Source organism: Cladophialophora yegresii (assembly GCF_000585515.1).
Source record: "Cladophialophora yegresii CBS 114405 chromosome Unknown aczIN-supercont1.1, whole genome shotgun sequence".
NCBI classification, from domain to species: domain Eukaryota; kingdom Fungi; phylum Ascomycota; class Eurotiomycetes; order Chaetothyriales; family Herpotrichiellaceae; genus Cladophialophora; species Cladophialophora yegresii.
Window position 1 is genome coordinate 3,415,268 of NW_006913045.1, and position 23,933 is coordinate 3,439,200.

General features: G+C 53.9%; 8 protein-coding genes across 8 annotated transcripts; 1 reads left to right on the forward strand and 7 right to left on the reverse strand.

Annotated features, from left to right (window-relative positions):
- Nucleotides 1–857: 857 nt before the first annotated feature.
- A1O7_01226 (uncharacterized protein) lies at nucleotides 858–4,385 on the reverse strand (the record flags this gene model as incomplete). Its single annotated transcript, XM_007755264.1, has 5 exons — nucleotides 858–1,065; nucleotides 1,137–3,649; nucleotides 3,699–3,880; nucleotides 3,931–4,153; nucleotides 4,203–4,385. 5 exons carry the CDS (start codon nucleotides 4,383–4,385, stop codon nucleotides 858–860), a joined length of 3,309 nt encoding a protein of 1,102 aa, XP_007753454.1.
- A 1,332-nt stretch (nucleotides 4,386–5,717) lies between these two features.
- On the reverse strand, nucleotides 5,718–6,592 carry A1O7_01227 (uncharacterized protein; the record flags this gene model as incomplete). Its single annotated transcript, XM_007755265.1, has 2 exons — nucleotides 5,718–5,858; nucleotides 5,912–6,592. The coding sequence occupies 2 exons, from the start codon at nucleotides 6,590–6,592 to the stop codon at nucleotides 5,718–5,720; spliced, it is 822 nt and encodes a 273-aa protein (XP_007753455.1).
- Nucleotides 6,593–7,213: 621 nt separating this feature from the next.
- On the reverse strand, nucleotides 7,214–8,764 carry A1O7_01228 (uncharacterized protein; the record flags this gene model as incomplete). Its single annotated transcript, XM_007755266.1, has 1 exon — nucleotides 7,214–8,764. One exon carries the CDS (start codon nucleotides 8,762–8,764, stop codon nucleotides 7,214–7,216), a length of 1,551 nt encoding a protein of 516 aa, XP_007753456.1.
- A 1,860-nt stretch (nucleotides 8,765–10,624) lies between these two features.
- A1O7_01229 (AAT family amino acid transporter) lies at nucleotides 10,625–12,419 on the forward strand (the record flags this gene model as incomplete). Its single annotated transcript, XM_007755267.1, has 3 exons — nucleotides 10,625–10,851; nucleotides 10,908–11,867; nucleotides 11,924–12,419. 3 exons carry the CDS (start codon nucleotides 10,625–10,627, stop codon nucleotides 12,417–12,419), a joined length of 1,683 nt encoding a protein of 560 aa, XP_007753457.1.
- A 1,244-nt stretch (nucleotides 12,420–13,663) lies between these two features.
- On the reverse strand, nucleotides 13,664–17,101 carry A1O7_01230 (uncharacterized protein; the record flags this gene model as incomplete). Its single annotated transcript, XM_007755268.1, has 1 exon — nucleotides 13,664–17,101. One exon carries the CDS (start codon nucleotides 17,099–17,101, stop codon nucleotides 13,664–13,666), a length of 3,438 nt encoding a protein of 1,145 aa, XP_007753458.1.
- Nucleotides 17,102–18,662: 1,561 nt separating this feature from the next.
- A1O7_01231 (uncharacterized protein) lies at nucleotides 18,663–19,343 on the reverse strand (the record flags this gene model as incomplete). The annotated part of the gene is made up of 1 exon (XM_007755269.1): nucleotides 18,663–19,343. One exon carries the CDS (start codon nucleotides 19,341–19,343, stop codon nucleotides 18,663–18,665), a length of 681 nt encoding a protein of 226 aa, XP_007753459.1.
- A 427-nt stretch (nucleotides 19,344–19,770) lies between these two features.
- On the reverse strand, nucleotides 19,771–20,125 carry A1O7_01232 (uncharacterized protein; the record flags this gene model as incomplete). The annotated part of the gene is made up of 3 exons (XM_007755270.1): nucleotides 19,771–19,894; nucleotides 19,950–19,981; nucleotides 20,048–20,125. Coding segments are annotated over 3 exons (234 nt in total), but the record flags the coding sequence as incomplete, so codon positions are not given.
- Nucleotides 20,126–20,781: 656 nt separating this feature from the next.
- Nucleotides 20,782–23,734, reverse strand: A1O7_01233 (uncharacterized protein; the record flags this gene model as incomplete). The annotated part of the gene is made up of 2 exons (XM_007755271.1): nucleotides 20,782–23,548; nucleotides 23,640–23,734. The coding sequence occupies 2 exons, from the start codon at nucleotides 23,732–23,734 to the stop codon at nucleotides 20,782–20,784; spliced, it is 2,862 nt and encodes a 953-aa protein (XP_007753461.1).
- Between the last annotated feature and the right edge of the window lie 199 nt (nucleotides 23,735–23,933).

Below are 23,933 nucleotides of genomic sequence, written 5' to 3' on the forward strand. Positions count from 1 at the left end.
CATCTAGTCCGGGTGTCCCCAAACACAGATCTCCTTGCCGAGTACAGTACCACTTCCCGACTGTACTATATATATAGTGGTCTACCAGCATTAGCGAGAGTTTGCTACTTGGAAATGCGGATTGCCATGGTGGCTACGAAGTACCCAGGTAATTAGCTCGTATAGATGTACATAGGTACCTAAGGTAGGTAGGTAGACAGATACTACGCACGGCGGACGTCTGGGATGTGGGATGTAGGATGTGGGATGTGCAATGACTGTCCTTATGGCCTGTGTCCAGTTTCCAGTGGCCCGTGGAGGATTGCGGAATGATGAGGACATCTACTCTGTCTGATCTACTTTACTTACCTACTCACCTACTCACCTACTCACCTGCCGAGATGATAATATAGAGCACCAGGAGTAAAGTACAGCAGGCGAATGTGATACCCGTCTATGTTGAGTAAATCTCTCTCTCTCTATAGATTTCATTCTCGACTCCGAGTCATTCACATCACACACACACACACACACACACACACACCTTACCATCGCGTATCATCCCATCCTGTCATGCCTGCCCTGTCCAGACCGCCATCATATCCTATTCCCTATTCTGTTCCCCTTCCATCTCAAGATGCCCGCTTAGTCAGTCGCTTGCGCGAAGATCCGGACGAGACTGTACCTACAGCGACAGGTCGCGGTATTAGAGAAATCACTGCACCACTTACTCCGGCACTGACACTGACAATGATATGCTTGCCTTGTGGACCTCGAAGGTGACTCCGAATCACAGCTAGGTAGACACTCGAGACACTGTATCTCTCTCTATCTGCTACATCCCCCATCCAATCCCAGGCGGGGGCACTCGCGAAGCATCACGAGAAATAACTCCTCACAGTCCTCTGCCCGTCGGCACTTAACCCCTGCAGCGTCTGCTCGGCATTGATCCCCGTCTTGCCCACCAGGACTTTGGCGCTCTCGACAATCTTCTTGGCCGTCGCGCCTTGGATCATCTCGGCCTCGAGCGCAAGGGCAATGTGATGGAAGACTTGCGCTGCTTTTGCAAACACGGCGGGGTTTTCTCTGTGATCATGATAGTTAGCGATGGCGATCCGACGTGGTACAAAGTAACATCTACGTGGGGAAGGACTCACTGATCAATCAACTGCGCGACGAAACTGTAAGCGTAGGGCGCGGCCTCTTCATCGTTTACGACGGGCAGCGAGTCGAGCCACTGCTCCACTATCCCCTGCGGGTTGACGACCTTCGAGGCATTAAAGTGCAAGATCTTGGCCACCGCGGCGCACGCATTTTCCGTGGCAAAGACTTCATCGTCGCTCCGGGCGTTAGGCACACGCGTGACTTGGAGGAGCGTGTCGACCGAGGCGGCCACGAAATCGCTCCACTGCTCGCCGCCCTTTTGGGCCGCGACTCCAACCCCATATGCCGCTGCCTGTCTGTTGTTGGCATTCTCGTCACGCATGCCGTTGATGAGCGGGTTGATGATATGCTCCGAGTACTGGTATGACTGAGGGCCGCAGAATTCCAGGACATCGTCAAAGATGCAGATTGCCCATTGACGTTGCATGGGGTCCGCGGAGGTGGCGAACCCATCATAAAAGGGCATCAATCTCTGCCATGTCGGGAGGAAGGCGACGCCCATGTTCTTGAACACCGTGTGGAAGGCTTTGTTCATGTCGGAGAGGAGCGTCTGGTCGTCCTCGATGGCATACTGAATCGAGAGTGAATCGTCTTCGTCGGCATCCGCGGCGCCCTGGTTGGCTGCCGCGTCGGCGGCTCTCTCTTCCGCCCGTTCTTGTACGCGCTTCTGGAACTCTTCCAATGTCGATTGTACCGACTCGATGAACTTTTCCATGTTGTCTTGCGTGAGGCATCCTTTACCTACGACTTCAACGCTCTCGTAAAAACATTGGTACATTTCTGCCAGGGTGTCGATCGAGGGTTCGGCACTGAGGATCTCGATCTCCTTGGGGCAGCATTTCCCCCAAATCTCTTGAAGTTGTGGTGACTGTTCGCCGTACCGTTTCTTGATCGAGTTGAGCAGTTGAGGGAGGAGCTTGGCGCAGGAGACTCGGACGGGGTCGTGGAAGAAGAATGCAAGTCCAGGCAGAGCGATCCGTTCCGTGATGTCAGCCACGTAGGGTTCGAAGTCGGCCTCCAAGATCTGGGCGTATATCGTGATAAGCTCGATCGAGGTGTTTTTGTCCTCCAGCGTTGATGTTTTGATGCCAATCACCTTGCCTTTCAGGGGCACCAATTCCCAGCCTTCTTCATCTATCGCCTCGTCCTCGCTGTCAATCAGTTGAATGTCGGCCTTTGCCGCGGCGAGTTCAAGTAAGGGAGGCATGACACCGGGGAGGTACGGCACGAAATCACTGCCCAAGACTCTACACATTCGTCCCCAGCAGTGCAGCAAGTATTGTGATTGCGGATCATCGTCATCAGCAATGTTCTGCTGAATGTTGCCCAGGATCTGAACCAGTGTGATGCCGTCTTGGCCCATCTTGTCCTTGCCGACAGCCAGTGCAATGAGTGTGGCGCATTCCATTGCTTTGGCACGCAACAGACGATATTCTTTCGATTGTTCCGATCGCAACACGTTGAAGAGAAGAGGCATCAAGGTGTCATAGTATCGCACGAAAGCGCTCTCGGCCGAGTCAGCAATGGTGGCAATCGTCGACAGCGCCTGTTCCTGGACATATCGCTTGGGAGACTGTAGCAGCTGCAGGAGGTGACTGAGTAATTGGTCGAGATAAGGTTCCAATATCGACTTTTCTGCCTCCTCGCAAAAGTTGACGAGCGCTGCGGCCGCGTGGGCTTGGACGCGAGGCTCAGGAGCCTCGAGCACGGGGATGATGTTGGTCAGGACCACTTGGTGGTACTTTTCTTGCATAGGTCCGGCGAAGTCGGTGCTCATCTGGCCCAAGGCATTGCATCCCGCGAATCTGACTCGGGGATGAGGATCTCTCAGTGATGGGACCACAAGTTCCAGAACCTTGTCAAGCTCGCCAATCATCAGGTCTCGACACCCTTCCGATATTGCGGAAATGGCCATCAGCGCCGCGTGCCGATCTCTCCAGGAGGCGGAATGCATCATCCTCGGCAGCCAGGTGAAGGTCGCAGGGAGCATGATCTGCCCTCCGAGCTTGTTTGCCAGCCGATCCATTGTTTGCTCGCCGGCCACGTGGTTCATTTCTTGGTCTTCCCCGTCGAGATCTTCGGTGGCATTCCACTCTGCAGCATCGTCATCGTCGGTGCCTATGTCAGTCATCAAGCTGAGACATTGTGTGACCATGTCGTTCGTGTAGGAGGGATCCTTCTTGCACATGGCAGGGGCCCATTCGGCGAAAGTGGCCATCAGCTCCAGTCCGTTCTGGCGCGTCTGATCACCCAACTCTTTGTCCTGGATGACCGAAACGCTGAATTTGACGAGATTGTTGAATAAGCCTTTGAACATCTTGGGGCATATTTCGGCGAGTTCGATAAGAACAACCAAAGCTCTTGATAGATTGTCTGTGTCTCCAGCTTCTTTCAGGGGTGGCAGAATGTTGAGGATTTCAGGGACCAGCGAGTAGTATTTCGGCTGTGTCTTCTTCTTGATGGAATGGAAAAAGGCAGTAAATGCTTCGGTGGCAGACAGTCGGACCTGGAGGGGTGAGTACGGTGCACGTAGAAACTTGGGTCTCGGTTCTTACGTCGACTGAGTTGTCTTTGAAACCCTTGAGGAACACCTCTTGCACCACACCTTCGTGCTCTCGTTCGATGACTCCGGGAGTCGTCGCGAATATCCGAAATGCACATTCACGCATCCCAGGCTCGGAGGACTGACTGGCCTGGAACAAGGCGTGGAGAAGCTCGACCCACGTCTCATTCTCGCCTGTGCACTGTATCAGCCAGAGCGGGGTCCGACACTGACAGACTGCTTACCAGACTCGACATATTGTCGGGCAATCTCTGCAATCGCATCTCCGATCTTGTTCCTGACGGGACTGACCTGTTCTCTTGCCAGTCCTTCGAGTAATTTTGACCTGATGGCACCCTTGGCCTCGCCACTGAGCGTCCAGAAGAGTTCTTTCGACTCGTTACCAGGAGGGATTTTTCGTTGTTTCGAGGCTTGTTTGCGGAACAGGACTGCGGCAAATGATCGTGTCTGGTAGTATCTCTCAGCATCCTCCCTGCGACATCATCTCCTGACCTACCGATGGATTTTCCGCGACCTGTAGTTGCTCGGCCAATCCCATCAACAACATCTCAGGGCGATTGGGGGTCCAGTCATTGTTGAGTTGCTCCTCCGCCTGACTGCGGAGAGTGTTATCGGGCGACTGGAGGGCTTGGAGGAGTTGGGTCAAGGCTCCCTGCACCTCGGCAGGGAGAACAGACATGTTGCCTGATGGCGGTCTATGGCATACACGAGCGAGGGCAGTCGGTCGCGGCGATCACAGGATGTTGACGGGGGACTGGAATGTGCACCGGCGCGTGTTCGCTGAGAGACCGCTTTGTTGGGCCCGGACAGGGATTAATATATAGCGGTAGAACGGTGTAGGCTGCGTGCGAGATGGCAGACACAAACAGCAGTCCACGAGCCAGAACCCCCGGGATCTCGACGAGAAGCGATAGTAAGGACGAGGCACCACGGTAAAATGGACACTACGGGTTCGTGACAATAATTTTGGCCTGTGAATTGTGAATCGATTGAGACTCCACCGCCGACTCCAACTATCGAAGCCTCGTCCCAAGTCACGTGAGACGGCGGCTCGGTTCCTATTCGTCCACGTATGCACGCCTCAAGCCTGCCATTCTGCCCCCTTGCGCATGTCTGTTTCATCTCGCACCAATCTCGCCTCGCTGCACGGTCAAGAATCATGGATGATGTGCCGGCTTATATTGGTGACTCATCGGCACATGCAGAATCTCCTTTCTTCAGACTATCTAGGACTCAGAATCTGTCCTCCGTTTCGAAAGCTGCTGTTGAATCGAGTTTGTGTACTCCCTCGTTTGAGTACTGATTGGAAGGCATGGCTTGTCCCACAATCGATTTCAAGGATGTCGACCGAGGAGGATAGACCGGGGTTCCTTTCTTGCTTTCCCTATGGTGACGACTGTGCAGTTGCTCTTGCTGTGTCAACAGCCCAGGTGTGTCGATATGACCAAGTTCAGCAACGTCAGCTATCCGGCGTTATACCACTATCTTCTCGTCTGGTGCGATCGGGCTACCTGACGGGCAAGCGCTCTGAACATCAACTCCCAGACTCAGGTCATCGATGACAGCACGCAGGGTTTTCAGCGTCGACGATTTCGGAATGCTCGGGATTATGTAACAGCCCGAGGTGCCTCTATCCGCGTGATGGGGCGGCGTCGCTTCGCTGTGTAGACTGGTGACTCTGGAGTCGGTATCAAAGACAGTATCAGAATGAGAATCTGACACTTGCGTTCCTGAGAAGGTGATATCTTGATCGTCGCAGTCACTATCTTCCCCCATGCTGCTCGGAATCTGAACGAGGTCACAAAATGTGCCCGCGGACGGCGGCCACACTGTTTCTGTGCGTTTGGAGTCTTTCGCCAAACATAGTGTGAGATCCTTCAAGGTCGATTTCCGAGGCAGCATAGGCCGCAAACTATGTGCTTCAGAGACTGACCCTTGATTGACAGGGGAATCAGTCCAAGAGGCAGAAGTGAGAGATCTCGACTCCTGCGTCAATGGTGAACTTTTGCGGCTACGAATGTTGCGGAAGGGGTTCCTCTTCCGTGACCCTGACAAGGATGAACTGCTTGTCGGATAGGTCGCCGAGTTCTGCACCATTCTCGTCCCTTCGGCTCTCACACCAGAGAGTAATGTTGTGGATAATGATCTGAGACTGTGGGGTCTAGATCTAGGCCAACCAGCAGTACGCGCACTGACAGAACCGACCGGGACCTCTGCCTCTGGCTCGCTCTTCTCAACCTTGTGTAGGTTTGACCGCGTCAAAGGTCGCCCTCGTTCTGCTTGTCGCGAATCTGTTGAGAGTCGTTCTATGCGGTCGAATTCATCATCAGCGTCATCGAGTTCATAAAGCCTGCTCTGAGAGTCACGCCCGTGCCTCTTGGACAGGTAGTTGGGCGACTTGGGTTGACAGGAACGGGTGTAATACGCGCTTGCCGGGAATATTCCAAGGGAATAGGTCCGCGAGGAGCAGACGGGTGGCGAGGCTGTGAAGGTTGGTGAAGGCAAGTCTTGTTCAAATCCACTGTGGTCTTCGTACTGGATCGTGATCTGGACCTGACTCTCGAAAATCTGCCTGTCGTCATGGGGTCCGACAATAGGCTGAGGAGCAGCCTGCACAACTGCGCCTGTCGAAGACACCAGTCCTTGATCCTCAATCTCGATTCTGACCTCACTATCCCAAATGAGACCTTCTCTGCTCCCTTGGACAGGAACCGAAGTCTCATGTGTGTTGTCACCGTTCCGATCAGGGTTGGCCTCAGTATCAAGCTCTGCGAGCAGACAATCTTCGCATATCTGGTTGAGAAATGACTTCTGCATGGTACGGTGGTCGGCGCAGTCTTGGGGTTTGGTAGGCCTCGCTCGCTCTATAGGGTGCTTGTGTGCCATCTCGGCGGTGATTCCCGTCTCTTGAAGCCATCGATACAAAGGATATTGTATGTTTGGGGCAAAGCAAGGGGCGCACTGGTTTCGATAAGACCGGCAAAGCACGCTATGATTGTAGAAGCAGCCACACTCGCGGTAGCTCCAGACCTCCGTCACACACATTTTGCCGGCAGTTCTTTTTACTGAAAAGTCAAGAAATAAGGACGAGTAGGCGAGTGTGAACATGGAACTCGCAAGGGATTAAGACATAATTTGAAGATTGTGAATTCAGGGTGTCAGGAGCCCGGACCGCAGAAGAGTGTCAGCTCGCGTCAACTGTTGTGTTATCTTGGGACTGAATTTCTGCCGCACCTCTTGCAATCTCAGATGAGGGAAAGGTACAAGACTTTGACGCTGTTTCCAGACCATCCTCTTGTGTGACATTGCTGGTCTGAGTTGGCAGCCTCTGCTCAAATCAATCTGCACTGAGTTCGGTTGCGTGCATACATATTATGTTTGTGCCTGGTACGGCCCGCATCTTGCCCCGTGATTTTGATCTTTCGTTCCTGGTGCTATCGGTCTGGTCTGCGCTTTCCGGACAGGGGCAGTGCGACTGACAGCGAGTTGTCGGCAGTCAGTCAACCATCAACCAAGCTTTGTGAAGCTGATGTGACATTCATGTTCCACCATCTTCGGCTTTGTCTCATCGAAGAAAATCTCGAATCGGCTTGTAATACCTGGAGAGGTGTCCGGGTGTTTTGCAGATGTCTTATACTTCCGGTACACCGCAGCCAGTAAGGTAAGCATTTCTGCGTTTGCCAGATGCATTCCAATACACATGCGGGCCCCGCTGGAGAAAGCCCAAAAAGTTCGGTTCCTGGGATCCGATTCAGGGATGAGGGTGCCATAATCTGTAAGCCACCGCTCCGGTCTGAAAGTCAAGGCCGAAGGATACACAGTTTCTTCTCGGTGGAGGCAGAATGGTGACATGCCCACGACTGTGCCCGCAGGAATCTCGTAGCCATCAACCACTGTGTCGACAGGCGAGGAGCGAGGTTCAAACGCAGGCAAGGGCGAGTACAACCTCAGGGACTCCCGGACGACTGCATTCAGATAGGGTAGTTGAGTGAGATCCTTGGGCTCAGGGAGCCCCTGGCTGTCCACGGAGATCTGCGACAACTCCTCTCTCAACCTCTCTTGGCATTCCTTGTGCTGGGGCAACGACAGTGCCCAGATCATGAACATCAGGGAGTCTGAAGTGGTATCAATCCCTGCCAACAAATGGTCAGCACATTCGGAAGCAATGTCCATGTCGGACAGGTTTGCATCCTCCTGAACCTTGAACAAGCGACCAATGACGGTGGACTCAGCACTCTTGGCCTTGTCTTCGTGCGACGCCTTCTTGAAGCTGCGGAAGGCTTCCAATGCATGCTGACGGATGCCAGAATACGTGAAAGGCTTCCGCATCGGCATCATGCCCATCGAAGTAAGCAGTCTCTCCAAGATACCGGTGCGGGTCGTTATCCACTTGGTGTAAGCAGGAAAATACACCGTAAACCACGCCAGTCGCCGTCGAGCTGGATTGAGTATGTCTTGGATCAATTTCCTTGACTGCTTCGATCCCGCCAGAGCAGTCGTGCCCCCATACTTAGATCCATAGACGAACTCAGATATTGCGTCAAAGGAAAAGTAATGCAAACTGGCGAAGATCTCACTACCGAGGTCCGGCTCACGCTCAAGGAGGTTGATGTAGGCTGCCACCTTGCTCTTCACCAGGCTCGCGAAGTGAGGCGACAGAACGGTCTGATTTGCATAGATGTGGCTGATCAGCTTCTTTCGTTCCCGATGAAGCTGGCCTGACGCAAACGTGAACAGATTCGGTCGGCCATAGACATCGAACATTCGGTAAAAGTCCGTTCGTTCGAAGCCGCTGCCGGCGCCGTATATCGTCCTCAGCGCGGACAGACTGTTTAATGAGATTTCATTCGGTCCGATGCGAACAACACGGCCGTATTTTCGGTGCAGGCCGTGCACAGCATGAATTGAGCGGGCCTGCCACGCATCCCAAGCCAGTCTGAACCTAGTTGTCGCATAAAGCCATGGGCCCGGGATTTTCCTGAGCTTTGCAGCACGCGAGGAAGGACGTGTCGCAGCATAAATTAAAAGTGCCAGCACGATCCACAAGCTGACAGGCATTTCGTCGATCAGAGCTGTTTGCTGTCTCAACGTTACAGTCTCCCAAAGATCATTCTCAAGGGCCTCACCTTCTAGCTTCACCTTAGGCCTGGTACTTGTACTAAAAGGTTTAACCGAGCCTAGAAATGGACGTCAAGACACGGCCGTGAAAAATGCATGTCGTCCACAGAAGCAATACATCCGCGAGCGTTGAGCCTGCCGCATCTTACACAGCTCGGCGTCTGCGGGCATGTCCGGGCTCGCTCAGTCAGCGCGGTAGCCGTCGAGCTGAGCAGATTCTATTCTGTTCATTGATCGACAGCGACGTTGGTGGCTTCGTGTGTCCTCTTGTCCTTCCTTGTCACCCTCCTTGATAGATTGGTGCTCCCAGGTTCTCGCATGTCACCATAGTCGTAATCTGTACAGGCTCACATCTCCGCTTGCCAGCTGCATACCCGAAGACTGAGACTGAGGCTGGGCAAACTGGGGAAGCCAAGCACAAATAATGTTTAGTCCGGAAGTCAGGACATGTCCGCTCTGCAAGCCACAATCTTGTTATCTTGAGGTCGAGAAGTTTGAAACGGCCGAGAACAATAACGGACATATCCAGTGCTCAACCAGTACCGTGGAGAGCATCAGGGAAATGCCGGCAAGGAATGATGACATTAATATCTTCTCAGATGATGGGGGAAGTTTTGAGTTCGGCAGGCATGGGGCGACGCAGCTACAGGTCGGAACCGTGTGTGCCTGAGACAAGTACTCGTACTGGGCCAAGGTCGGTGGTTCGCCTATCAGATCAGCACTTCTCGATCGGTCTGAAGGATTCGCCGGGCTTTCTCGAAGCATGGCCCAGTTCCTACCTGCCCTGGAGGGCCCTGGCCCGCGCAAGAGCATAGTCGTAGCCATATCCATTGCGTCGGGAAGATGCTTCCAGTACCATGGCCTCGGCACGTGGCGTGGCGTGGCCATGAGGCATGCAGCTGGGGTCCTAGCTCGTTGCTACCATGCAGCATCAGCAGGTTGGTGCTGAAGCGAGGTCCGAGCTTCAGAAGTCGAAGTGATGGCATTTACTACAATAAGAGTAGCAATAACGCCGCCGACGGTCGACCGTCAGAGCGGTTGGCCTCAGGAGATCATGGCGAGCACGATTAATATGGCATGCTATGGCGGTTGAGGTGTGGTGTATTTCGAGAGCCATGACGATCACGCAGAACGCCGTCTCGGCGGCAAAGCCTGATCAATGACACTGGAAAGCTAAAAGCCATAGCGGCCGTCCAGGAACCGTCGAACGTACACAGTATCAAGAAATCGTTCAAGACATCAACACGTGGGCCGATGCTTATCGCAGCCTCTGGTCTGGGCACGCCGGGCTGGCTGGGCAATCCGTGTGAGGATACCTGATCCCGGCCGCACTGGAGCGACCAGGGCCCAATGGAAAGGTAGGTCAGATACGTGATCCCTGCGGGAAGATATGCGGCGGGAGCAGCCTTAGAGAGCTTCGATGGCGTGTGGCCAAGTGCCCTTTGCGTTGCAGCCAAGAGCGACCAAGATGAGTCTTACACCTCGCCTTCGCCTGCCCCTTCACGCACTACCTTATCAATAGCCACTGACAGTCCTGCGCTACTTCCATCCCACCCCCACCAGGCAGTCAGCTCGAGCCTTGCCCGTCGTGTTGCTGTTTCTGTGCCCATACCACTGCTGAGCTCGAACTGACCCCAGATATAAAGACATCCTTCTGACCCCCGTCTCGACCATGTCTCGGCTTCTTCCCCCCGTCCCTCAGCTGCTCTGGTTGCACTTCACTGGAGAAGTCCATCGATCTGAGATACCCCCTTGAGCAGGGCAGATCCGACCTTCCAGGCAGACAGTAGCACTGTCGCCATGGCCGAGAAAGACTACACTGACCCCGAGAAGGGCATCGAGCCTGTCAAGAACCGGATCTCCGTCGACGAGCATGGCCACAGACACTCGATAACCGGCCGAAAGTCTTCTGTGGCGGAGTCAATCATCGTTGCAGACTTGCTCGATGACCGCTACAACATCACTCAGCGTGGTTTGAAGAGCAGACATGCTCAGATGATCGCCCTGGGAGGAACCATCGGTACTGGGTATGTCTCAATTTCTCCGTTATCTTCATCATGGCGACTAACTTTCTCCCACCCAGTCTGTTCGTCGGTTCTGGTCAGACCCTCGCTCTTGGTGGCCCAGCATTTATTCTGGCAGCCTATCTTATCATGACATTCCTGGTCTACTGCGTCGTCACCGCCGTCACCGAAGTGGCCGCCTACCTTCCAGTCCATGGCGGCACAATGTCCTACTACGGCTATCGCTACGTTTCTCGGTCCATGGGATTTGCTCTAGGCTACCTTTACTGGTACGCCCTGGGTATCTTGGTTCCATATGAAATCACAGCCGCGGGCCTTGTCATCAACTACTGGCCCAACGACGTCAACATCGCCGTCTGGATGACCATCATGATCGTCGTGATCGTCGGGCTCAACTTCCTGCCCGTCAGATTCTATGGGGAAACCGAATTCTGGTTCGCCGGCACGAAGGTCGTCCTGATGATCGGCCTGCTCATTCTAAGCTTCATTCTCTTCTGGGGTGGCGGTCCCTCTCGCGACCGCCTCGGCTTTCGATACTGGAATGACCCGGGCGCAGCACATCCTTATCTCGTCGGAGGCGATACTGGGCGCTTCATCTCCTTCTTCCAAACGCTGGTCTTGTCAGTCTTCCCCTTCACGTTCGCGCCGGAGCTTCTGGTTGTTACGGGTGGCGAGATGGAGTCGCCACGACGCAACCTTCCGATCGCATCTAGACGTTACTTCTACCGTCTCGTCATCTTCTATGTCCTAGGGGTCCTCGCCATTGGGGTAACCTGCCCGAGCAACGATGAGCGATTGACCAACGGCGGAGCTGGAGCGGGATCTTCCCCATTCGTTGTGGCGGTTGCAAACGCGGGGATTTCCACGCTTCCATCGATCGTCAACGCGGTTATCCTGATCTCGGCATGGTCGTCCGGCAATTCATTCTTATACATCTCCTCCCGCGCACTGTATTCCCTGGCCGTTCAAGGATCCGCTCCGCGAATCTTCAAAGCCTGCAACCGTTGGGGCGTGCCTTAGTGAGTTTCTTCTCCCTCCCCCCGGATCCGGATTCACGCTAACACATTATCTTTAGCATGGCGGTCGCCTGCTCCTCCCTCTTCTGCGGCCTAGCGTACCTGAACGTTGCTGACGATGGGTCCACCGTGTTCAACTGGTTCGTGAATTTAACTAATACTTGGGGCATGACTTCGTGGGTTTGTTGTATGGTGATATACCTCCGGTTCCGAAAGGCGTGCGCCGCTCAGAACATCCAACCCATCTATCGCAACTGGGTCCAACCATACGGAGCATACATCGCCATGGTGTCCTTCACGATCCTCTGCCTCATCAACGGCTTCACGGTCTTCTTCCCCAGCAAGTGGTCAGCCAGCTCCTTCCTGACGGCGTACATCGGCATCCCCATCTTCGTCGTCATGTACGTCGGCCACCGGATCGTGTTCTGGCGGGACAAGTGGGCCTGGGATCCCATGGAGGTCGACATGCAGACTGGACTGCAAGAAGTCATTGACGCGGAGGTGCCGTTGAAGAAGAGGAGAGGTTTGGGCCGGATATGTCTGATCATCGAATAATTAAATATTAGATCTGTAGAAGTTCGATATGCGCATTTAGCGCCAAGACTACGCCGAGATTTATCAAGCCACGTGAAGAGCAACTTGAAATACTGCCTCTGCCTCATGGTCGCGAGCAGTTCGGACAAAGTGCGGTGAGAAGACGGATAAAATTGGCCTAACCTCGTACCTACGGAGTCACGGAGTACTGCGGCGTGGATTGCTGCACACACGGTACCAGTCCTGTGGTGCTGTAGACGAGATGCATTCCCGCACGTGCTCCCAGAAATAAGGTTTAGTGCGCGCTGTTACAGGAGGCCACACTGCAACTGTGACACGACCCACCACTGCCTATGTACTTGCGTTCTGTACTCCGTACTATTTACAGTATATTAATCAACCCTGCCCACGCCCCGCACAAACCAGTCTGACTACGGAGTACGGAGTACACCTTACGTCTTACGCATCTCCTACACTGGGCACTCATATGGGTACCTAGGTACCTACTACGCCGTAGGCGCTCACCCTGTGTAGGTGTAGCGGTGTGGGGGTTGCGCCAGCTCTGAATCCGGATACTCGTAACTACCTACTGTAGGTACCTTTGGGGATTAATATCATGAGGGGAGATGGGTTGTTGTAGCTTTTTTGAGATCAATCAATGATTGATTAGACCAAAAGGTGAGCTCGAGGCTGGGGGTTTAAAGTGAGATTCGGAAACATGAGTCGGTACAACTGTATTTCCCTCAGTGGAAAAGTGTAGGCCTTTACAAGTTGTCACTTTGCCACCTGGTCACCTCACGAGGATGGGACCGGTGCTTCTGCTCAACCCAACTGCGAAGGTATCCGAATTTCAGTCAAGTATCGAATTCGCAGGACCTCGAAATGTCCACGTTGCACACGTTGTTTCACACGGCAGCAGATATGTTGAACGCAATAAGTGATATAAGTTGTGACCAGGGTTCTGGCGTGTTATCCAACTGAGACTTTTCTGAAGTCGCTGATTGTCCAACCCGTTTTTGTACTTATACACATGATCGATCTCTGCAAGCCACGGCAACCTAGCCTCATCCAAGAATTAGGTATAACCAGAAGTCGCCGCCGTGCTTCCTAAAATGTTCACCTCCACCCAAGACTGGTTGATCATACACCCTGCATGGATATATGCTCCAGGACGCAAAACCCAACGTCATAAAACTCCAGCCGAGGCCCTATCACCTTGGGTTCGGACACGCGGCAATCAATCGAAGTGGTCGACTTTTGTTCACTCACTGTCTCGCCATGATCCCAACAGGCACATCTCCCAGGTCAACGCCGTGGCTAGCCGTTAGGTAAACGCCTTTCCTCGAAGCGCCGGCTTGCCCGCTGGAAGATCTGGTCCCGGCTGAGCCGCCGAATCCACTTCCGTGTTCATAGCCGAAGGCCATTCCACCCGAATAGCGACCAAATGCTGGCGGAGGATGCTGCCTGTCCAGATGCCGTGGATGCAGTTCTTCCGCTATTGACGAGGCAAAGCTGCGTGCACTATTTGCTCTCGAGTGTGGTCGTGGGGTAACAGCTCCGTTCGCAGGCCGAGGCTGCGGGAGAGGGCGGTGGCGGGAAGCTTCTCTCGATTGGTTCATATATGGGTAGCGAGTGTCGTGCGGTATGGGGTACTCTCCGTACGGTCTCGCGTACGTAGGTTCATGATCATCTGCCTCGTATGGCGATCGATACACCTGTTGGTGCCGTGACGGGCCCATGTTCCCTCGGTGGTACTCTTGTGGGGATGAGGAGAACTTCTTGGGAGAGAGGTATTGCGCCCGCTCGGATTGCTGTCCCGGAGGTATAACTGGGTATAGAAGCTCATTATCGGAGCTTTCATGATACCCCTCGTACTCCTGATAGTCCCAGGCTTGTCGTCTTAGAGCTTCGCCTGCAGACTTTCTACGAGCCTTCCACGCCGCAGCCCGAGCAACCCAAGGGTCAGCCGTTATGTCGACCGGCTGAGGTGAATGCGGCGGAGGTGGCGGCGCCACTGCATCACACTCAACCTCCTCATAATTAAGATATGAAGGACGCGATGCATGTGGTGGAGGAGGTGGCGCTAGATCGGTGCTCCATGACGGTTGTCGTTGCATAGAAGAGGTCCGATATGCCTTCTCCAACATTTCAGATGTGATCGGAGGTGCTTCACTGGAAAACCCGGCTGGGCTAAGGTTCTTACCAGGTATGCCACCTCTGTCATTGAAGGAAAGTCGCCGCCCTGGGACAGTATATTCACGCTCCCGAAGCGATCGACTTCGACCCCGGGACAACTCTGCGGCTGTTCTATCGTCCATCATCGAGCGGGGTTGGGGAGGAAGAGCCGTAGAGATGATAGGCACAGTCCCTGACTTCTGCGAAAGAGCACCGTGGCTGCTCAAGTCGTATGGACTTCTTCCCAATCCTGCACTGTCAGTACCATAACGATCAATGATGGCATTCGCCTCGGCTCGACTGATGCCTGAATCGCCTCTCGAATCTGTAATGTCCGTTTTGGAACGTTCAAACCACGTCCTTGGTCGACTACGAGACCTCGATCGCTTGACTTGAAGAGACTGCACCGGACCAGGCGAGGGAAACCTGAAAGCGGTATTGGACAGGTCAAGCAGAGATCTATTTGGCGTGTTTTCCATGATGTCCGGTGGCATATACGTTCGCTCCAGTTCAGGGACTGTCTGCGACCTTACGCGAAGGTTTTCTCGTGCCGCCGGAGAAACCTGAGGGATGCTTTCCACCTCAAAGGACTGGACCTTGACGAGAGAAATCTGACCGGGACTTTGGCTCACTGGGCGTCTTTTCTTCAGCAACTTTTTCCGGGCTTTTCCAGGCTTGGCTTCATCGTTCGCAGTCCCAGGTACAGCTGTTGCCATCGAGGCAACCGCCGGCTCTGCTGACACGACGCTGGATCGCATATTGGCAAGAGTCGGCACATTGAGCTCAGTCCTTCGCAACTTCAGAATGGATGGTCTGTTGACAAGGAAGGAGGCAGGTCGAGCTGATTGTGGCGTAGCGCCGCCCGTTGTCGAATTTGAGACCTGTGGGAATGCTTCCATCTCTACCGGCGGTGGTGTTGTCCGCTTCGCGGCGTGAAAAGATCGGAGAGAGTTGCTGGAGCTATAGCCACTATCTGATTTCTCTGGCGCACGAAATGGTTTAAGTCCATTTCTAGTGGGTGAGAGCTGGACTTGGAACTCGACCGCTGATTGAAAGGCTTCGTCAGCTGGGTCTATTGCCTCCATCGGAGAATGCCAGCTCATTGTGCTATCAGAAGTGTGGTGTTTATGATCAGGCGTCATTTGCAGGAGTCGTCGGCCCGCTGTCTCGAAACTCGTTTTGCGGATTACCGAGCCAGTTGGAGAGACCGACAGCTGCAAGGGACTGCTTGGAGAGAGCTCACTCGAGCCTTTCTCAACTGAAGGTGACCTTTGCAGTGATGAGCGCGAGCTGGGCCTCCAGAAGAGGGACGAATCAGATCGAGCTCTTCGAATACTGTCGACGGGAGAGCTCTGCCTTTGCTGCTCGAAAGGACTAGCTGGGAGCTCGGCAATGTATTCATTTGCCATCAGCGACGTGTGGTTCCCAGTGGTGGTGTCTTCTTCTGGATTCATGACGGTCTGCAGTGGATGGCTTCGCGGAATGACCTCGTCATCATCCTTTTCCCAGCTGAAAATTCGACGCTCCACTGGCCCATTGCGGTCGCCGTGAATGGATGGGAGATCGGTTTGTTCGACCTCTTCATCAGCATCGCCGTATTCACTAGACACATCTCGGTGCGGCGGTGTATGGTTCGTCAGAAGCTGCCTCGACACCTTGGACGCTTCGCTGAAAGCCGGTGAGGCACGACCGTTGACGATTTGTAGAGAACCATGTCTCAAACCGCCCAGTTGCAAATAGCCCATGTCTGACGGTGTACCGGCCCTGCCAACGGTCCTTGGTGGGGGAGGTTGCCAGTCCAAATAATCCGAATCGACAACTCTCGCTGCAGTGTCTTCCAGCTCTTGAAACTTATGCACTTGTATATCTTGTTTGGCCTTGATGGGGGATGTTCTCCTAGTGGCAGTGCCAGGGGCAAAAGAGGCCCGACGGGTTGGAGGAATGGAAGGCGATTCCACAATCTGGTCGAGCGAAGGAGTTGGTGTGTTCGTAACCGCCGTCTCAGACTTGAGCGAGTTAACTCGTTCATAACTGGGGGTTCGGCTTAGACTGGACTGCCTCTGCAATGACAACCGGCGAAGTAGAATAGACTTCCTCTTCTGCGGCTTGACTGGAGACAACGGCGCCGGCTCTAGCGGCTGCTGCTGCGCTTGCTTCTGGGGTGTTTCAGCTGTTGGCTTCTTTCCTTCAAGTCGACTGACCATGTAGGCTACCCTCCAACTCGAGTCGTTCTTGACTGTACGAGTGGGGGAGTGACTGTCATCTTCTTGGGCGAGGATGTCGTTCCGGATGTGCTGGCGCAACACAGTGCCTGAGATCGCCGACAACGGGCTGGCAGGCAGCTCCGTTGTGCTTGCATTCTTGCTCTGAGTGGGAACCTGCAGACTAAGCGCCAGTGCACTCGTGGAGGTCTGGATCTTGGTTGCGTTGCTCGTGAGGGGCTTCGACAGTCGGTTTCGTCGACGAGTTTCGGGTTCAGTCTGGAAAGAGTCGGCTGCTAGACCCGATCTGCGCCGGCCAAACCGCATCTTGAGTCCTAGTATGTCCCTATGTGCGGGATGGTTTGGACGCGCAGGCTTTCTAAGGCCCAGTGACAGAGATATCAAGTTCCCGAAGGCATCACTCCACCCCCATTAGCATACGTAGTGACCCTAGCTAATGACCTCTCGCGATAGCGTGAGCTGCGACCACTATGCAAATACTGGCCTGGCGACGTTTCGCCACGGGTAGATAAGTTCAGCGTAATTGTCGTATTAATGGTCCGTTCACCAGGAACAAGTGGGGTGTCTGTGAAGAGAATGGCTCGAACGAATGAACAAATTGTGACTGAGACCGGCTTCAGACGCAAACTGACCAGAGACCAACACAAGCAGCGAAGCAGTGCGGGCTCTCTACTCTGTAGCTAGTGAGATATGATGGTGCCAGAGAAGAGAACTGGCAAGGTGGTGGGCACGGAAGTGGTCACTGCTCCATGACGAACTGTCAGTTTCATGTTCACCAGAGCTCGGGCCATGAGTGCGAGGCAGCATGGAGTCTGAAGAGCTGATCCTTCGTGGAGGTGGAGATTGTACGAGTATCGAGATCGGGGAGCCATTGGCTGACACGGACGGCGCCACACGCGATTCGTTGCCAGGGAAGCCGCGTCCCACGAAGCGAAGCAAAGCACTGGCCGGCCACTGTGCAGAACCTGGTTTGGCTGCAGCAAGATGCGCCAACAGGCCAAGTGGTCAGCCACCGCCAAACCATTTTCTCAACACACCATCATGCAGCCGAGATGGAACGCCACAGCTGCTTTCCCGATTCTGGGGCCAGATGGCCGGGGTCAAGGTCCAGACACGCCTGACGCAATCGTTCAGCCACTGATCGCTGACGAGGCGCACGATAAAGCTCGAATATCCGGCTCGCCACTCCGATGTGAACTGTCGATCGAGTTTCCACGGGCAAGACCTTCGACATACCAGCCATCTCTGTGGCGAGTGAGGCATACATTAACTTAGACCTTCGCATGTCAAACTAGACACGGATTTGTCGAGGCCGCGTCCGCGGCGCAAAATCCGTGCATGTCACTCATGCAGCCAAGACCGATATGCCGGCGGAAGTGAGGAGATACTCAACACTTGCACAGTACATGCGTCAACTGCACCCTGAGTTTTCGGGATCCTCGAAGAGCAAGCCCCTTTTGAGACACATGCGCGGAGTACGCAGTATGCGCAAGCTATATGTCCCAGCCTCCTTTTCACCTGTCAGTGGTGCACAAAAGATTGGGTGTGCGGGGCCTATGCTGTGATTGGGTTGGCAAAGGGAGAAACTCAGGTGGCATGTGCAAGTCTGGGTTGACTGAGTTTATTCTAGGCAACTTTCAAGGAGTGACAGGAAAGTATACAACCACTAGTCATAAAGGCAATACTGGAAAGTCTGTGTCAAGACTGAATGGATTTGTCTATCAATGATCCTATGCTAACGAACCCGACCCCGATCGCCAAGTTATTATGCTGTCTATGCAATATGCCATTGTCGTGACGCCACGCTATGCAGTCGTTATGCAGGTGTTGTACAGAACTCAATGTCCGCGATTTGAACGTCCATCATTTACTCGATTGCGATGCGTCGGCTCTCATGGGCGGGTGCCTTAGGCACGACAATGTTGAGAATACCGTTCTTGAGTGAAGCCTTGACACCTTCCTGGTTCACCCGGTGAGGGAAGCTGAAGCTGCGCGTGAACTCTCCAACATGGCGCTCAGAGATCCAGTATTGTTGCTCAGGTCGTTGTTGTTGCTCCTCGGTCTTTGCTACTTGCTGCTCAGGCGCAGCAGGTGTAGATGCGGCCACCTCTGTCTTGTTCTCGGCGGCTGTGGATGAGTTGGCGGGCTCCTCGTCTTCAACGGTGGCACGATGTGACTTGACACTGCCGGTCTCCGAGTTCACTGAAGTTCCCTCAACGGCAGCCTTCTGCTCGGCCTCGACAGCTTGAGGCCGTCGGCCAGATTCGGATTGGCGTTCGGTCCGGCCTTTGATGACCAAGGTATGTTCGTCGGTGAACTCGATGTTGAGGTCTTTCTGGTCGATACCAGGGAGTTCACCCTCCAAAGCGTAAGCCTCCTTCGTCTCCTTGAGGTCAAAGCGAGGATTGAATTGTTTTCGTGCTGCTCGGCTAGCTCTCTGCAGCTCGTTGAAGGTGTCGTCGAGGAGGCTGAAGAGAGGAGCGGCTTCGTGGCGCACTGGTCCGCAGCGCACGGGCGCGAAAGCGATTCTTGGGAAGAGGAAAGACATGTTTCTAGCTTTGGGGATTGTTGGCTTGATAAATCCCGATGTGCGAGAACTTATGGTCGTGCTGGTCGAATGCAGGAGATTTCTTGTGTGTCGTGATCTTGCTTGATGTCGAACTTCAGAAAGTGCCGTGTCAACGAAGACTTTATACCCATTCATCTCGTTTGGTGGAAGATACTAGGTTGATCCAGCCGGATGAGAAAGCAGAACCGTCGTTGATGCTGGATGCTTCTCAGGCCAGGCAGAGTCGGCTTGCGTCTTCGTGATTTTGCCACAACGCGCCAGTTGCTTCGACCAAGTGCCAGAAGATTCGTGATCACGTGATCAGGCAAACAGAGTCAGAAGTTTGTTAAACACAACATCCTGCTATGTGAGGTTATTGCGTGCTCGATGCGATGGCTCGACCCAGGACCGTAAGACTGGTTGCCGTTCAGTGAATGTCTTTGACTCCTGGCGACGAGCATAACTCGAGCTTCCGGATCCCCATCCTGATCAAGGCCTCGACAGCGCCAAAGTCCTTTTTGTCAACGGATTGGTTCTTCCGGAATTCTCGCCTTGGACAGTTGATTAGATCCAGCGAAAGACTACCGCAAGTTGGAAAGCGCTTACCGTGCTGCGTTGCGGAAGTTCTCCCTGGTCGCCTATGAACAGAAGACATGAGTAACGACGAACGCAACGGCAAATTGAGCCGCGAAGGGTTCCCGCACCTCTGGTTTGTTTCGTGTAGCTCGTAGGCATGCGCGGTATAGTTTGAGAACTTCACGTTGCAGGCCCGAAAGGCGTGCCATGCTCTCTCGGTTGAGTGCAGATTGACGACTTGGAATTGAAGCGGGATTTACCATAACATTGAACGATGAGCTCAAATCCACGGAAGTTGCCACCTTACCCCATTCGGGGATTTGATAATGCCGCTTTAAAACGAAGCGATCTCTTCCTGTCTTGAAGACACCGCGTCTATGAGGTACGGAGCACCAGGAAAGCGGGTGCGCAGCGTCGACTGAGTGCCGACGAACCCAGAGAAGGCGGGCCTTCCTACGAAGCGAACCAACGCTTGGATCGGATAAACTCCCATCCTCTGTGCCTCCCCTTTGTTAATGCTCAAGAAGCAACCCGACAAGACGAAATGTCATTCTTCTGTATTGAAATGCATCGCATTGCGCGATGTGCTTGAATACTACTCTGGAAGAAATCGTGGTCTCGTACTGTATCCAACTCATTTGTTCGTTCGTATTGTACATCGCCGGCGGTGTCGGGCGCCGGGGTTGCTCGCTTGCTCCAGTGCTATTTAGAAGTCGAACCCAACAACCTCCTACCCAGCCCTCGCAGTTTCGTCGAGATCGATTGCCCATAACCAGGTTTGGGTTGAGTCCGTGTCGCGTTGCCGCCATGCGAGATACCCACCGTGGGAAATAGCTACGAAGGTGTGGGGTCTAGACCAGTTCTACTCCCCTTCGTAGCCGTCTCCGACGGTGGGATCTCGCCTGACGGTGATCTCTTGCATTGCATGGTCCCCTTCTCGTTCACCTTCCAGCACGAGCCCTTTCTCATTTGCCAGGTGGAGGAGACAGATGAAACAGTACGACGTGCTGATGTCCTTCATCTGCTGGTCGGGATACACGGAGCGGAGATCCTGGATGAGGTCCGTGAAATTCAGAGCCTGGTCCTCTTGCTGGTCAGAAAAGGGTTCAGGTGGTTCGTTGGCGGCAGATTGAGGTTGAGGTTGATCACTGGGAGGGTCGTCGACGTCCATCATATCCACATCACCATCACCATCACCTTCGCCCTTGTCGTTCACCTCTGGCTCGTTGGGTATCCTGGGAGCCGCTTGGTCAAAAATGCGGATCAGTTTCGTCTCCATGCCTTTCCACATATTCTCCTTCAGTCGCCGTACATCGACCTTCTTTGCCGTCCTCGCGTAGTTGACGTATTCGGGCCGAAGTCTCTTGCCCGCTTGCGTCACTAGCTGGCTGCCAAATGACCCGGGAAGGAGATCGGGTTGGCTGTTCGGGGCTTGAGAGTCCCGGTGTTGTGATATCGCTTCTTCGTCTTGGCCATTAAGCGCGTCGAAGATGTTCGGCTGTTGCTGGGATTCCGGTTGAGGCGATAGCATCTCTCTTGCATCCATGAATGCCTGCCCGTCGTCTGCCCCTCCGATATCGTCGTCGTCGTCATCATCGTCAATCGGTAGGGGCCCGTCAAAAGGTAGAAGCTGATCATCATCGGCAAAGAAATTCGCATCGTAGTCGCCCTTTCTTCCCACATTGTCGTCAACATCTTGGTCGCCGGCGATAGTTGTGCCGAGACGATTCCTTGCGCCGAACCCTTCATCGATGATTCCCATGGAAACACCCCCTTCTTTCCGTCGGATCCGTCCGACCCGGCACTTTGGCTTCGTCCACAGCCGCATAAGTCTCCGCGGATCGACAAGCTCGTCATCCTTGTCGAGCAGATTATGTCCTTTCGTGCGCCACTGTGCTTTCGGCAGGGAAATCTGTGAGTTCAGCACTGGTGGCTGCTGCAGTAATTCTTGCAAACTTTCCGACATGGGTCCAAGAAAGTCAATCTCAAACGGTTCTTTCTCTTTGCGTTGTCTCGTCGGCGCAGCGTTGGTCCCGGTCGCCTCAGCTTGTTGCGCTTTCTGGATCTTCTGCATCCGCCAATTCTCGAGGGTCAGAAATGCAGTCTTGCCTTTCGCACGGGAATTGAAGGCCCTGTCAAAATAGGCCATGATGGATTCATGCTCCGCGTCTTCTTGGTATTTGTGCTGCAAGGACACTGCATAGTCCTGAGCACCTGTTTCGAGCAAATTGTCGTCCACGTCTTCGGCACGAACGATGCGGGCCTGAGCGTCCACTGCGGCTTCCTTAGCCCACGCTTCGCCGCCTTGGCCAAAGCCAACGTTGTCTGCGACATCAAACCCCCCGAGTAGTCCCCCGTCATCGTCATCATCGTCGAAGCCCATGGCATTACTTCCATCTAGGAAAATCCCTGTTTGGTCTGCTAGATCCAGCGGAACAGTGTGCCCGGGAGCTGGAGTTTGTAAGCCTTTCTTTTCTTTCCAGTCGTCCGGGGCTTTGAGGAACGGGATGTCCAGAGAGCCGGAAGGGTCGCCCAGTGTGAAGGTTTTCATCGAGGGACAGATGTCTTGAGAATCGAGCAGGGACAAGTCGGGGAAGAATTTGGTGGCGAGGGAGGGGAGGTCGATTTCGTCGCCTTCTTCGTCGATGGCTCCTTGGTCTTCTTCGGTTGATGTATTTGAATCTTTCTGTTGTGACTCTGCTGCTTCGCTGTCGTGCGTCTGCTCTTGCTGGTTAATCTTTTCCCCGCTCAACGCGGCATCACCAGCATCATCACTGCTGTCAAAGACAATTCTTCCGTCCGAGTCGATCGACAAATGATTCAGCAGCAGGCCCTTAGCTCCTCCCTCATCAAAGTCGGCGCTCGCTTTCTTGAACAGCGGATCAACAGCAAACTCCAATTCGAGCTTCTTGCCCTGGAACGAAGCAAAGCTAGGCGCGAGAGTAGCTTCGTGACTGCGCGCTGGTTTCCTCTTGGCCTTTTTCTTGCCCTCGCCATCTTCTCCGTCCTCTCCATCTTCACCTTCTTCCTCATCTTCCTCGCCGTCGGCATTCTCTCCTTTCCGATTCTTCTTCCCCTCTGCGCCACCATCCGCGAGGCCGCTCAACAAACGTCCCGTCTCGGTCGCCACACTATCGACCCTAGACGTATAGATCTTGACACATCCGTCCAGCGTGCAGCTCGCTTTCTGAAAATTGACACCATCACCTTCCTTCAGTAGACTCAGGTCATGGAAGTAATCTATCAGCGCAAAGTTCCAGCTGTTCGCTGCATTGATCTTGTTGTCGGTGGCCATTTTCATCCACTCCTCGAAGTTGGCAAGGATGGGAACGCGTTTCATGGGCGTGACGCCGTTATCGCCATGGCCAAGGGACGTCCGCATGCTGCCACCAATACTCTGCCTGTGTTGCCCAGCTCTTTTCCGCGCCTGCGCTATTGTTCCCGCGTCTTGCGTGCTCGGCGTGCGCGGTGAGTCTGACATATTGCTGTAATTCGATTCTCTTCGTCTTTGGTTGAGCTTGCGTACTGGACTTGCTGCCGCGCGAATCTCGTTCATGTGGATTTCTTGTAGGGCTTGCCGGGAATGCAGACGCGCAACCTTTTCACCTTTGTCATCGTTGAGCGGAATCCTGAGGAACTGTTAGCTCGGATGTGCGATCGAGGCTGCGTTGAGCACGAATGCGCCTTGATGCGCTCGAGTGACTTTGGTTGAAGTCTTACTTCACCGGTGATAGCTTGCTCTTTTCTCGTGCCATATTCATAACAACTGCTTGCCGGCTAGGACGGACATTCGACTCTCTAGTAACACGAGGCATCTTGCCTTTGGCGTCCCAGGTAGTCGTTTGCTGTGCTGTCAGGTATTGGGTTGCCCTGCACTGCCGTCCTTTTATTTCACTTCGCCGGGCCCAACTGGTCTCCAACCGGCTACAACATTGGGATATTAGGCGACTCTGTAGCTTCACAGATCTATAACACAATCTGAAGATTGGGGTCAAAGTGGCCAGCCTTCGGGTC